Raw genomic sequence first — 13,970 nt, 5'->3', positions numbered from 1 at the left:
TAGACCAATTAAAATTATTGACCTATACGGAAAAATCTGAAAAACACAGTAATCAGCATGAGAATTATATAGAGGACACAAATACTGTCACATTTTACAAATCATAACAAACAAACTCAGATAAATGTTAAAAACTGATAAAAACACTTTATAGCGAGCAGCAACATCTTGCACTTAACAGTGTCCAGCCTGATAAGAAATTTATAGGTAGTGAAATAACTTCAGAATGCACATAAAACATATAGTAATGATGTATTTAATATCAGCAAACAATATCTTTCATACATCTGACTACAATTAAACACAGTGCTTAAAGAAATGGCAATAACAGCAACACCACAGCAATAGCACCACAAGTCAAAAAAAAAAGTTTGAAAATTGAAGTACAAGTAAAACAAGTCTCAGCCAATTTCACAGTGAGTAGGCTATGGTGCGCTGTTTTCTTAGAATAACATGAAATTCTTAGCTAAGGAAGCGTTAAAATAGCAATTAAGCACAAAATATATATGTACTGTGTAATGAAGAGCAACGAGTATATGTTCAAGCCGAGCTAAGTTACAACTTACGACTAAAATGAAAAGTTCCTGATGATAAATCCTGATCCTGATGACGGATAAACTACTGAAATTAGCTTTACCAAATAAATTCGCTTAAAATTCACACACTTATGACAACAACCACATAGGTTAATGTTAGACTATTTCTACGTTTTTTTCCTTCATCAACATATCACGCACAGAATATAATTTATTCGCCATATTACAGAGCTAACAAAGGATTGAAGTAATATATGATCGAATCTTATAATACAATATTAATATAATATAATCTTCAAAAATTAGCAGTAACCACCAAATATTTGCACAATGAGAAAGATATATTAATACCGGACATAACAAAATACTTGTAAGAATATCAACCAGAATTGAAACATTAGGCAATTTGTTGAAATAACCCGAAACGTCCATCCTGGTGTCAAAATTCAAACTGGTCATCAACAATTAATATGGGATCAATAGCAATGGTTAATTCCAGATCCATATATGACAAATATTGGTATAAATGAAATCAGTATGTTTCATATTGCAGCGTAATTGGGCAGTTTATGCTGGTTAATAACCTAAAAAATTACCTATCGGTAGTAAACTAGTAACTACATAGCTATAAATATAAATGCTGTTTAAAAAAGAGAACAAATCATACTCTGAGTGGCTTTTGAGCATTTTGCCCTTCTCCTAGCAGCTTCTGTGTAGATGTCATGCTTGAATTTTCCAGTGGTTAATGGAAAGCTATCTTTTCCAGGTTTCAAAGCAACCTTGTATAATGCATACACAGGTCGATGGTCTGAGTGTTTAACAGTTGTCACACAGTCATATTTTATACATTTAATGGTCTCTGGTGTCTTTTCTTTATGCAAGAGTCTGTCTGTGTATGATGGCACGCGTAATTTTTTTGAAGTGTCGTACTGATCAGAATTTACGTTGAACTTGTACGTGGGCATAAAGTTAATAGTTGGCTCTTCAAAGCCTTTAAAAACTTGGCCACGTTTCATGCAACCTTTCAACTGGTCACATTTTAAAGCTTCTTTTATGTCATATGTTTCTGGGTCTTCTAGTTCATTTTTCATATGCTGATGTGGCTGACTGATACGAAAATTTAAATCACCAAACCAAAAAACGCAATCAAACTTCTCTGTAGCGTCTTTTTTATCTGAAGATATTCTATTACTTGATTCGTGAGGTAGCTGCAGTCTTTGACTGATTATGTTGTAATCGTCAATTCGCTCTTTGACTTTTGTCTCACCAGAATGAAAATGTGCAGTAAGAAATAAAAAGGATGTACCAAAAAATTGAAAAGAAATCCCAAGAGCGCCTTTAGTTTTAATCTGAGATACAAATCTGGTGGTGACAACATCCTCTTCAAACTTTGAACAAAACCAAATCAAATCGCGTCTTACAAACACCGCAAGATGTAAAACGCCATGCGCAGCAGAATATACCAGAATATAACTTGGACCCAATGTCTCTTGCAATTTAACTTCCCATTCCCTTTGGTCAGAAGCAGCCTCCTGCACTCCTATTACATATATGTCTTGTGCCAATTCAACTCCTTTAGGGATCAAAAAATCATTGATATTACTTGGAATGACACATTTCTGCATGTTCCATGTCCCTACCAGTAAACTGAGCTGCCTATCTGGAAAAAAGCGGTCCAATTCATCTTGTCCAAGAAATGACGATGAAGTTTTTGTGACATTTCCAACCAAAAAGTTTCTTTCTTTTATTTCACAGTTTCGTATTACAGGCAATACAGGCTGAGTGAGGCCATTTCTTGAAACAGAAACTGAGGTGGAATCATTGCCGAACAAGCTGTTATCTTCATTACTCTCCTCACTTTGCTGTGAAGCTGATGCCATCATCAGTTAAGGAAAATGGCAACATGAAAATACCCCATAAATGCAAGCATACATGTAGACAGATGAATTTAGTGATCACAAATCTTTAAAAACATTTCAGAAAAACATGCTTAATATGCAGTACCTAAAACAGTAATGTTTCAAACCAATGTCGTTCTCAAAAGCAAAAGAGCGGTGAAGATCAACAATAAATACTCTTGCACTGAGATGTTTGGGTTATACGGCAGATTATGGTTAGATTGTGTCTCGACCGGTATACAGGTGCACGTAAATTTTGGCGTGGTGGTGTGCACAGAAGCCTTAATTTGTTCTTTGTTTTATATAAATTGGGGTTTAAGCTGCCACTTTTTTTCTGTTTATTAATAATAAACCGGTGTAAAGATAAAAAAGTTTGGCGTGCATGTGCCACACTTTCCACTATGAGACTGATTTGAGTGTAATCTGTAATAAACCAATAACTTAAATTAGCTGCTAGCCTGCTTTAGAAGTTGCAGGGTTGATAACGTGAGACAAAGTTATATGCTGTTGGTCCAGCTTATCTAAGTTGCAAAATACGCACACTAGCATTTGAGCAGCCTATAGGACGAACTAAAATCCTGAAATTGAAAACAATGTTTCTCAATTATTGGCCCATTTCTTCATTTCAGCCTTTTAGTGAGATCCTAGCCTATGACTATGAAAGCCCATCCTCGTCAGTGGAAAGTGGGACATATACAAGCATGAGACTGCATGCCAAAGTTTTTTACATCCACACTCATTTACAGACCGACAGATCTAAATTCCAAACGTATAAGCCTATTCAGGCTTATGACGTACGAGTAAGCCACTAAGCCTTCCATCGCCTTCGGACCCTTCACCATCGCGCCTTTTTAATCAGAGTACATTCATAATTTTATGTCTGAGAGATAAATAAATAAATAGTTACTTTTGTTTTATAGTGATGTAACAAAGCCAACGCCTTCTGTAAATCACTATGGGTAACGTAGAAAACAAAAACCAAATCAAACAACTATAGGCCTACTTCTTAACCGAGCAAGCCCAAATTATCGCTCTTTCTTTTTTGGTTTTGCCCGGTTTTCTATTTTAAACAGGGAAGATTACATAAAAGTCAAGTTGTAGTACAGCGCAAAAACTTGGGGCTAATGGGGCTAATGGGGCTCACGGTAGTACTTGTTTGAAATATGCACATAAAATCTGATCACTGTTTAAATTTTCCCGCAATAACTGAATTTTCACTTTCAATTGCAATATTGTAGCAGTAGTGTAATTTTCTCGTCTTAAAAAGCAGGTCACTGGTCAACCAATGCAGTTTGGTTGTAACATTTCCAGCGACAGTTAGAACAGAAGAATTTTAAGTTTGATGGCTGCACTAACAAACGGGTTTGGGGCAACTAAATAAAGATTAGGCTAACGTTTACTAATTAATTAAATAAATACTCCAGCATACGCTATTTTATAACAATTTATTTGATTGTTCATTTCGCCGTTTTGGAATCTTATTGCAAATAGGTTGAATAATCAACAAATTTTCGCACATTATTCAAATAAATACGCTTAATCAATTTTTAAAGTTTGTCTTCAAGTAGACTTAATCGGAATTAATTTTTGCTCTTTGTACGATTCAGTCAATCATTTTGTTTTTCGTTATCGGCGCGATGAGGTTACAAAGTCAATACCAGTTGCTATTTGGATGCTCCAATGCACGGGAAAAAGTGACAAAACGGAAAATGCTTAAAACTCAAGTGAAAGTTATAGCGGTTTATTGCTTATGGTAATAACTTGCTTAATACAACATTGCACAGTCACTAGCCATGATGAGCCATGATTTTTTGGAGTGAGCCAAGTGACATATGGAAAATAACTTCTTGTTTGCGATACCGATAATAACTCAGTTGTGGCAGCAGAATGGGCGATGCAGATTATAGATCGTTATTGATGGGTTTACGAAGTTATAATTGCAGTCTAATAGATAAAAGTACCTTCGGAATCATCCCGTGCTTTAATTCGTGTCTTATTAAATGCGTAGCTTAATAATAAAACACTGTTGGGATTACGATATTGTGTCCGTCAGTCCGGATTAACCAACTGCGGGACTTGTGGAAAATTTTCAGCGAGGTTCTCGGAAATGGTCGTTTGTAAAAAGTTCCATTTTTCTTTTTAAGCTGTTTAAAAGTAATTTTAAAAAATTAACAAGAACTACTTTCGGGTTTGCTGAACAGTTGATTATGCGTGGTTGACAGAGCTTGCTTTGACACCGAGAGACAAGTGAGTACAGGTTTCTTCTGGCGAGGCTTCTTCGACGAAGACGCAGTCAATTTATAAACGAAGTGGGTCATGTCGTAAGTGGGTCATGCAGCTCGTTGTTAAAGGGTGAGGTTGGGTGAATGGGTATCAAAAGTTGATTTTAGGTATTAAAGGTTTTATTGGAATTAGATTTAGATTAGAAGGTAGATTTAGGTTAGGTTTACGTTACAATGTTATAACATAATTATGGCAACTATAGTATAGTTATAACATAAGATTAGCCTATACAGTTTAAGTTAGGCTAACAAGGAACTGTGAAAACTAGCTTCAAACGCACAAATTGTTTCCCGTAACATGGTGGCAACCATCTATAAAAGCTAATGAAGCTTCATTAAACGGTTTGAGAACTGAAATCGAATAAACGAACATAGTGGTAAATGCAATGTATAAATTTAAGGAACGCAAGAGTTTGTAAAGGTAATCAATGTAAAGAACGTAATATATGGACAAAACGAACACTCCAAGTAACTTGGCCTTAACCGCCACAATTTCAAGAAAGATTTCGGTTTATTAACGTTATACTTATAAAACAAAATAAGTTACGGAAATGCTAAATTTTACAACGTCAATAGAATTTGCACAAAGAGTTGGCCCTCTATTATTGTTTTGTAATATGGAGGTCAGTTGTGTTTGGCTTACACTTTCCCGGAAGGTGTCGATGATGAACAGCCAAAAAACACTATCTCCACGCTTGAGTAGCCAGAGACGAGGTTTGAAAAGCGTTAAATTCTTGCCCATTTTAGGAAGAAAAGGAACACAACGAAGTAGGGAGTCTACTGCCCTGGGCTAGGAAACGAGAAAAGTACAGTTTTACTCTGGTTTGAACTGCTGTGATTGAGTGACAGAATAATAGGTATAAGTCGAGATAAATAGGAGTTTTATGCGATAAAATACCGTTCGCTTATAGAAATGATACTGCATTCAACGGAAAACGTGAGCATTTTTACGTGCGTAATCAACCGTAAACAGCAGCAGTATAAGCTGACAGTATCAGCAAACTGGCAAAGTTTGCAAACGAGCCTATTTTGTCTTACGAGCGACATCCGGTATTGCTTCGCTATGCACGTTCATCTAATTTTGACATACGCCATCGTGTTTTTGACAAATGAAAAGCTGAATATGCATTTTTAAACCAATTGAATTTAGCTAGTTTTTCAGCGAGCCACACAAATACATCGCACGTCTAATTGTTTTATTGTCGTGTTATCTAACATTGGGTTCACTCGCAATTTAGCTGGCATTTAGTTGACATGAAAGTGCGGGAATTAGCCTATCAAACAACATTGTTGACGTGTTTGAAGCGAGCCAATTGAAACGATTGTCGGCATAACTCAGCTCAAGTTTTTTTTGGTAGCGAGCAATTCGAGTGGTTGGCAACAGGGGTGTGGCCAACGAAGCAGAAATTGTTTTCTCGCAAGTGATGAATTTGTAAATCTTGTATGCTCGTTGCAGCTGGCAAACAAGTTATTGTAGTTATTTTTTCCAGGCCTGTAAAGGCATCGCTATGCTAGAAAGAGGTTAATTACACAGTATACAAAGAATCACCGAGCTTTGTGTTGTTGAATTTGTCAAACCAAAAAGACTACTGTAGATTCAGAATTTCAAAGAAAGCGATTTAGTAAGCCAAACGTGACAGACATGCTGAAAAATTGCTGTTTCGAGCCAAATGGCCAACGACCACTTTCAGACATATAAGCTTATATAGTGTACGTCTGTGCTAAATCTTTCGTAAGTGTACATGAGTTTTCTGTGAAATATCTTACCAGTAAAGGGCGCATAACCTACCTGAGTTTGTCTATAAGCTAAGTGATATGTCCTGGCTTGTATCCGCGATTCGTATTTGTTTATTTAGGAATGAAAATTTTTGTAGTCGGTAATGAATATTCTTTCGTACTTGTTATTGATTTCACTCGATTGGAACTGAGTGGGGGCTTTTAAATCAACTCTACGGACCATTAGATCCTCCTGGCGTAAACTGACCGCTTTCCACGTCATAACATAATCCTACCCAAGTGGATCATCAAGGCTGGTCAAGCGTAGGAAAGCCTCATGATTGGTCAGAGTCGATTGCATGCGCGGCAACGTTTGCGCATAGTTACCTGAGCTGTACCAAGTTTCTAGTCAAATGAACGGTCCGCATGTAAAAGGGTACGTTGTGAGTCGTTTGGGACATAAATGTGGGCGTGTGCCGAGTTACACCGAACGTGTCATGTGCAGATGTTTGTCGAAGTCTAGGGGGAAGTGATTAGCATTTTTGGGAAACATGCCCACATAATCGCCCTAACTGCAGTTGATATTCGCTTTCGGACTGTTTTTTTAATTACAGGGCAGTGCACAGTTGCTCGCATATCGCTTCCTTAATCTTTAAGCTTATCGTTCTCAGAAGAAGTTGTTACAAAGAACTGCTGCTAGTTACTATTTTGGCTCAGCTCATTATTAGATGTTGTATTGATTTGAACTGTTTGAGATTGTTTGTTTAATTTCGCTCTCAACAAACAATCAGTTTACATCATAGCTGTCTTAGTTTCACTGAATTCTTCCGAGTTTTACTTTAGTCAGCGAAAAACAGAAACAGAATTTCAAAGTACAGCATTGTCAATAAAATACGCTCACGTTTTGTAAGAAACTTTGACTTGGACCTTTTAGTGTTTTTTGTTTCTCACGTGTAGGCGTAATCTTATATAGTAGAAAAGTTTTTTGTCGATCAAGGGATGTTTGCGGCTTTTCTGTAACTGCTTGGCTTGCAAACAAATGTTAACCGCAAAAGGGAGAAATTGGCCGTTTTTAACTGGGAAGTTTCGAACTGATCTGTGTAGTTTTATTCATAGCATATTTAAAATAGAAAACAAATTATCCAATTATATAAGTTACGTCCGAGAAAATAATTGATGTTTGGTTGGTCCTATGCAAGAGTGTCTTTTTTCGGAACAGAAGCCTCGACTTGCAGAAAGACTGTAGTCGTTATGCTGCATTTACTACAATTAAAATTTGAATAAAATTTTGCTTGTATATTGTAAATGATTTGCATTCGGTAATATTAGCATAGATCCTAGTATTGATTTAATAGTTTTATTTTGATTTTTTTGGTTCAGTTTGTGTTGTGTTTTGCAGGATTAGGTAATTTTGCTTTGACTATTTATTTAAGGTCCTTTTGTTTGCTTGAGCGATTTATCGCAACCTAATCGAACTAAATACACAAGAATGTTTCATGTCTTACGACCAAGAGTGATAACCTTATACCGCAACTGTTACGTTTACGTCAAATGCTAACTTAACGAATAAACGAAGCAAGTTATTTACTTGGAAGTGGAAAACATCTGCAGTTACATGATTTCTTATCACTCTGTAAACGTAGACGCCAGAAGTATTCTCGACGGTTAACATGTTTCTGGAATTACATAAAAGTTGTTAAACAAGATGAATCAATAAAATAGAAGCGGTGTCTAAATATTACGTGGCTGGATTGGCAGTGACATATCTGTCCAGTAGGAACTGTCCGCGCTAAACTGAATATTTTTGTTCTGTTTTTTTGATTAACGGCGGAAGTTAGTCACCGGTGGAATTCCACTTTGAGTCAGCTACTTAGAAAAGCTGCTATTTTGCCCGTTTTAACAGCACTGTAGCTCTGCCATGGTTTGCATTAAAAGTAAAGGCGAAAGCCAAGATTTAACTTTATAAGCAGAGTAACGGCTCAAATTTTTACGGTTTTAAGCTGCCTCTTCTGCCTCGAAATAATGAACTTTAGTGAAAGCGAACATGAGACAACTTATGACTTTTGAATTATTAATTAATGCGACAATGCAATTTTGTATTTGACAAAATGAATAACGTAACTGATGATATCTTGTGTGACTCGTTTCCAAAAATAACGTTGCATGTTTCGGACACTTAATCATGAGTTACTACGCCTCAGCGCGTTGTCATCTGCATAGCTTAAAGCATTAACTTGATGAGCCGTAATCAAGAAGGCAATTTGACATCGATGAAAAGCTTGTTGTTGCATTTGTTGTTCGCCCGGGGCGTATGCTTAATTTTGCTTTAACTAAGTCGAGGATGTTTGTCTGAGCGTTGAGACATTATCCAACGCCGTATTTAGCGATGCGTGTCTGAGGTGTACCGGCGAGCTTACGTTCCGTCAACAAGCTAAACTGTTAAGACCGTTGCACTCCCAATCTCAGGAATTTAGGAATTCAGTGTAATTGTTTTAACTGACTATTACAGCAGCGCTATTTCGTTGTGCAAGAAAATATTCTTTTCAACAATAACAGAATCAAGGCAAAGTAAAACGAGCTGTTGCAAGAGAGGTGCGATTTCGGAGAACATTTTACACGTTTTGATGCGTTTTTTCTCCAGTTGACATGATTGATCGATATCAATAATGGTTTGCCAATTGTTGTCAGAATGTGGCGTAGACAGCGAAAATAGAGTGTATGGTTCACAAGTTTAGTTAGCAAGCGTCAAAGCTTGCGAGCACACTTAAATTTTGAAAGAAGTTATTGAAAAGACAAAACTTCGTTTGCACCAAGTTGCTATGTACAGTACAAGTCAGTTCAATGAAGCTTGAGTTCCCTGTACTTATACTACTTATCATACATTGGCATTTTACAATAAACCTTACGAAAGTCCTATTTTGTTTCTATTGTATGGGTGAGTTAAGGAGAATTCGAACCTGAATCGTTTTGTTAGCGACCACCATGAATCATCCGTGTGCTAGGTGCAAGAAGCTGGTTTATCCAAGTAAGTCTTTTTAACTATTTGACAACACCTTGACTTTTGCTTGTTTTGTCATAATAGTTGGTGCAAAGCAAGTTTTTCTCGTTTATTACTGTTGTCACAGTGGCTTTCTTCCCAATATTTTCTGTTCCTCGTAATGTTACTGCAATCCATTTCATTAATTATCTATAAAAATGTCGCGAAAGAAGTTTCTGCCAAAGGCCATGCATTTTTCATGAATATCAAGTTTCCTATATCGAATTTATCGATGGGAAAACAATTGTATTAAACACAGCAAGTTAAGCGACAACAAATAAACCAAACAAAATGATGCCGACTTGGAGGAAAGTGTGTATGTACTATTCTTTGAATGAAGGAAAAGAAAAACACATCCTGTGTCTATTTTAACTCGAATAAAGGCACATTGTAGTTCTGTAGTTGTTTTGAGCGTCATGCAGAGTTGTAGGTCAATGGGCGTTTTTATTTCACTGCTCAGCAACAGTATGGTGGGGTTTTTCCCTTACTCAAATTTAATCTTATATTGTCATAAACTTCGTTAAAGTTTCACTTAATATGGTGCTTAGCAAGTATTGTGGTCAACCGTACCAGTAATTACCATATTGAGATGCGTTTTAGTACAACATGCGTTTCCATGTGATCCCGCATCAGTGCAGTAGTTTGGCAACGAAATACAGCGATGCATTGGACATCACGTACAGGACTTGCATGAAACAGTACAAGCATCGATTTGAGGAATTTGTATCTAGGTTTTCCTTCTTTGAATCGCAACCCTATATTCAAGCCCCCTTCACTCCTTTTGAAGGACCTACACAGCAATGTTTTTTTATTACGAAATTATTTGTGAGATCAGCTAAATTAAGCAGAGTCGGTATGAGAACCTCTAGCATGCAATCGACCGACATAACCTTTAGCTTTATTACTGTTGCTGTTAAGTAAAACTGCTCAGCTAAAAGCCCCAAAAGTGTTTATTGCTACTTTGTAATCGATTTATTGCTTTTAGTGGAGAAGCTCAACTGCCTTGACAAGGTATGGCACAAGGGATGTTTTACATGCGAGACATGCAACTTAAAACTCACGATGAAAAACTACAAAGGGGTAAGCATGAAATCACAAACATTTTATCAATTGTATGTCTACCTAAGCAAAGAAGATTGTGTTAGATACGGTAAGTTGATACAATATCTTCCTTTGCCGTTTATATTGTGGCAATGTTTACAGTATTCCAAGACGTAAGAGACAGCTTGTATGTTGTTTAATGTTTACGGTTGTCGTGAAGCCAACATGTAAAAAATCAGTTTCATTTTCTTGTTTCAGTACAACAAGCTGCCTTACTGCAATACGCACTATCCAAGTAAGACCACCATCAATATTCGCGTTTTTCACTGATGTATTCTTTAGTTGTATTGTACAAGCTAATACCTAGGCTTGCAGTTTATTTTTATCACTTTCGTGTCGAGGATTTTGCTAAGGATACAGCAAAATACGTGACACGATGCATGTTTGTGTAGAGCGTTACGCATTGGCTACACGGCAAAGCTACCAAGAGCTGTACTTTGCTTCGACTTTCTGTGGCTGCTAAAAATAATATTTTTTTGTTTATTCAGCAACCAAATTTACTCAAGTTGCTGATACTCCAGAAGCTTTGCGATTGGTGAGTTGACATTTATTGGATATTGGAATTTATAGTCAAATAAATATTTGAAGTGGTTGCGCTTACACGGCTCCTCACCATTGCTAGAACGATTAAAACAAATAAAAGTATCTTTGATCGAAAATGGAAGGTTGCTTGCTAACCTTGAAATGTCTGTTACATCTTACCGGTCCCAGCGTCCTTTCACTTACAATTGAAAAGAAATATTTGGGTTTTCACTCCTTGTACCACCTAGCGGCCAAACTTAATCAAAACACCTGCGAGTCTGCTCGATCTTAGAAAGTCTAAACATTTACAGTACATTTGTCTTTCAGGCAAAGCAACAAAAAAACCAGTCGGAGTTGGAATACCGAAAAGTAAGAGCCGTAACCAAAACTACTTTGCAGTGTTTACATTTTTGCTTCTTGCACATTACTGACCCAAACCTTATTAATGATCACTGATCAGTGGTCACTAATCGTTTTGCAAATACCCAAGTTTTAAAATCGTAAGATACAAGGCTTTATACTGTATAGACCTATCGTTACCGTTTTTGTTGTTATTTTTTAGGACAAAATGGAAGCTTTCAAGGCAAGTGTTTAAGGCTTTTGACTAAACTTGAGTTTGATAAATTCTACGGGCTCCATTATAAGCGATTACCGCATAGTATTGCAAGAAAATATACTCACGGATTTGGCATAAAAAAAGCAAAAAAATGCAATTTTTTTGTCCTGAGATACTCACGATACGTGTAATCATGCTTGCTATGCTTGATCCAGGTACCCACATCAAACTGTACGGGATCTACTCGAAGTCTAGCCAGCGGCCTCGGCGCCTGCTGTGTTCTCACAAATGGCTATATAGCCTACTTACCGGCAACGTAAAACCATTTCTGCCATTGTGCATTAGCTAAAGTAGGAAGGAGTACTCGTAACGTGAATATCCCAGGAAAAGAAATCGTATTTTGGACCCTTTTCCGCGAGTGCATTTTCTTACGTTAGGCTTCTGTGCAGTAATTATGGACAACCGGGTAGTTAAGCATTGGCTTTTCCCTTCTCTTTTTAGCTACATTAACTAAATTATTTTGTTTCACTTTTCTGAACAGTCTTTCACAGCAGTCGCAGATACTGTTTCAAATCGACAAGGTAAGACTTTTCGATTGTTCGTTGTCCCGTCAATCTTGAAATATATACGTCTATATAAAATATCCTCTATTAATTATACAAAAACTTGTCAGCTAACATAAATTGTTGCGTGATAGCTTTGTTGTCTCATACATTGCAGCTTCTCAAGCTGGAAAATTGGCGTCTAATCTGGGTTATCAGGTGATATAAAAATCCATAAACAACAACCGCTAATCCTAGGATTATCGTCCTGTTTAAAAAGGAGGGCATGTGGAAACCTCCATATAGTTGCGTTTATGTTCATGTTGTTATGGTTTGCACTATAGACCGCACCCCACAGGGTTGGACATGAAAATGACGGGCGTCCAGATCCGTCTTCAATTGTGAATGCCAGGCATACAGCAGGCGGTGCTGCTCAGCCCTCTGCCCAGCCGCCCGCCCAACCAGCTCAGCCGCCCGCCCAATCAGCTCAGCCTCCCGTAAGGCTCTAGCTTTAGAGTGTTCAACCTTTTGAATTACTTGCGATGTAAAGAATTTAATAACGTGTTTTTAGACTTTCTATATGAATTGTGTTTTGCATTGCAGCCTCCGTCCTCACCAACTAAAGCGACTCCGGCGAAAAATGTACGGAAACGTTCCCACTGATAAGTACCGGTGTCTTTAATAATGAGCAGGGCGTCTTAAATTAGGGCAATAACATTTTTATAACTCTGGATTAATTTTTCAGTAAGGCATTATATACTGACACCAACCGATTATGTTGCCAGGTTTATGTGGCGCTGTACGACTACACAGCGGCCGATGACGACGAGGTTTCGATTAAAGAAGGCGACAGGCTTACGGAGGTGAACGTCATCGACGAAGGGTGGATGGAGGGAAGGAACAGCTCCTCCGGCCAGTTTGGAATGTTCCCGAGCAACTACGTCCAGCAAGTGTAACCGATGAATTGAGAAAAAAAATCACAACCCTTTTGACATACACGTATGACTGCGAGTTTAAACAATGAAACGCGCACGCCTGGATCAAGTTGAAATCTAACTCGCTTGAAGCGCACCCGACAGTTTTCTAACCATTCCATGCTGCATATGAAAGTATAACTTTTGTTCTCATTCACTTTCTGTCTTTTGTTTAAAACGGCAACAAGTTTGAAACAATGCATATATATGTAACATCTATGACGTTAAGATGGCGTGATCTTTTCAATGTTTTGCTGCTTTTGCATCCTGTTTAACGTTATAACGTTGACTTATGCGTAATTTAGCCGGCCCCCTTGAAAAATTTTAAGCAGTGTATTTTTTTTTGCATAAAATTGCCATATGTACACGTGTGATCGAACCTTCAGTTTGTAAATGACTTCCTATGTTAAAACTGCCCAAGGTTTGCATGAAATCTTTAGAACAAAAAGATGTGTATTAACCCCAGTAGTGCTTCGCGCTCAAATAATCCAATCGGCCACACCTTATATACATTCGTTTACCTATGTCAGCTTTAAACTTGTGTGTTGTGTGAAGCTACAATATATATATGTTCTATGTATCGGCAAGTGCTATGTCCAATAAACAATTTTCAAGTTAAATGCGGTTATAATATTAGCGTATTACGTAGTTAATAACAGGTTAATGGTTACGCCGTTCGAATGTTGTAAAACGAGAAACTATTCAAACCACAACTCTGTTACAACAACTAAATCGAAAATCAATGACGGTTTTAATCCGTTTAATACGTTTGTAAGTAAGTTTCTTCAATAAGGGCTGGGTATCAA

At 37.3% G+C, this 13,970-nt stretch overlaps 2 protein-coding genes across 2 annotated transcripts; one reads left to right on the top strand and one right to left on the bottom strand.

Moving 5' to 3' along the window:
• Nucleotides 1-35: 35 nt before the first annotated feature.
• On the bottom strand, nt 36-3,378 carry LOC143465808 (phosphatidylinositol polyphosphate 5-phosphatase type IV-like). Its single transcript, XM_076964290.1, has one exon. It carries the CDS (start codon nt 2,417-2,419, stop codon nt 1,181-1,183), a length of 1,239 nt encoding a protein of 412 aa, XP_076820405.1. The 5' UTR covers nt 2,420-3,378; the 3' UTR covers nt 36-1,180.
• Nucleotides 3,379-7,127: 3,749 nt separating this feature from the next.
• Nucleotides 7,128-13,784, top strand: LOC143465030 (LIM and SH3 domain protein 1-like). The gene is made up of 11 exons (XM_076963149.1): nt 7,128-9,457; nt 10,455-10,549; nt 10,769-10,805; nt 11,059-11,105; nt 11,420-11,461; nt 11,655-11,675; nt 12,190-12,229; nt 12,369-12,409; nt 12,535-12,687; nt 12,794-12,832; nt 12,976-13,784. The coding sequence occupies exons 1-11, from the start codon at nt 9,415-9,417 to the stop codon at nt 13,144-13,146; spliced, it is 729 nt and encodes a 242-aa protein (XP_076819264.1). The 5' UTR covers nt 7,128-9,414; the 3' UTR covers nt 13,147-13,784.
• Nucleotides 13,785-13,970: the final 186 nt, after the last annotated feature.

The sequence above is a fragment of the Clavelina lepadiformis genome, chromosome 7, assembly GCF_947623445.1.
Source record: "Clavelina lepadiformis chromosome 7, kaClaLepa1.1, whole genome shotgun sequence".
Taxonomy (NCBI): domain Eukaryota; kingdom Metazoa; phylum Chordata; class Ascidiacea; order Aplousobranchia; family Clavelinidae; genus Clavelina; species Clavelina lepadiformis.
This window is presented reverse-complemented; position numbering and strand designations above follow the sequence as displayed.

Excerpts from the sequence above, each read along its gene's own strand:
- LOC143465808 (XM_076964290.1), bottom strand. The coding sequence starts at position 2,419 with ATGATGGCATCAGCTTCACAGCAAAGTGAGGAGAGTAATGAAGATAAC.
- LOC143465030 (XM_076963149.1), top strand. The coding sequence starts at position 9,415 with ATGAATCATCCGTGTGCTAGGTGCAAGAAGCTGGTTTATCCAA. Across the intron at positions 9,458-10,454 it reads CAAGAAGCTGGTTTATCCAA|TGGAGAAGCTCAACTGCCTT; the intron begins GTAAGTCTTTTT and ends TATTGCTTTTAG. Across the intron at positions 12,688-12,793 it reads CCCAATCAGCTCAGCCTCCC|CCTCCGTCCTCACCAACTAA; the intron begins GTAAGGCTCTAG and ends TTTGCATTGCAG.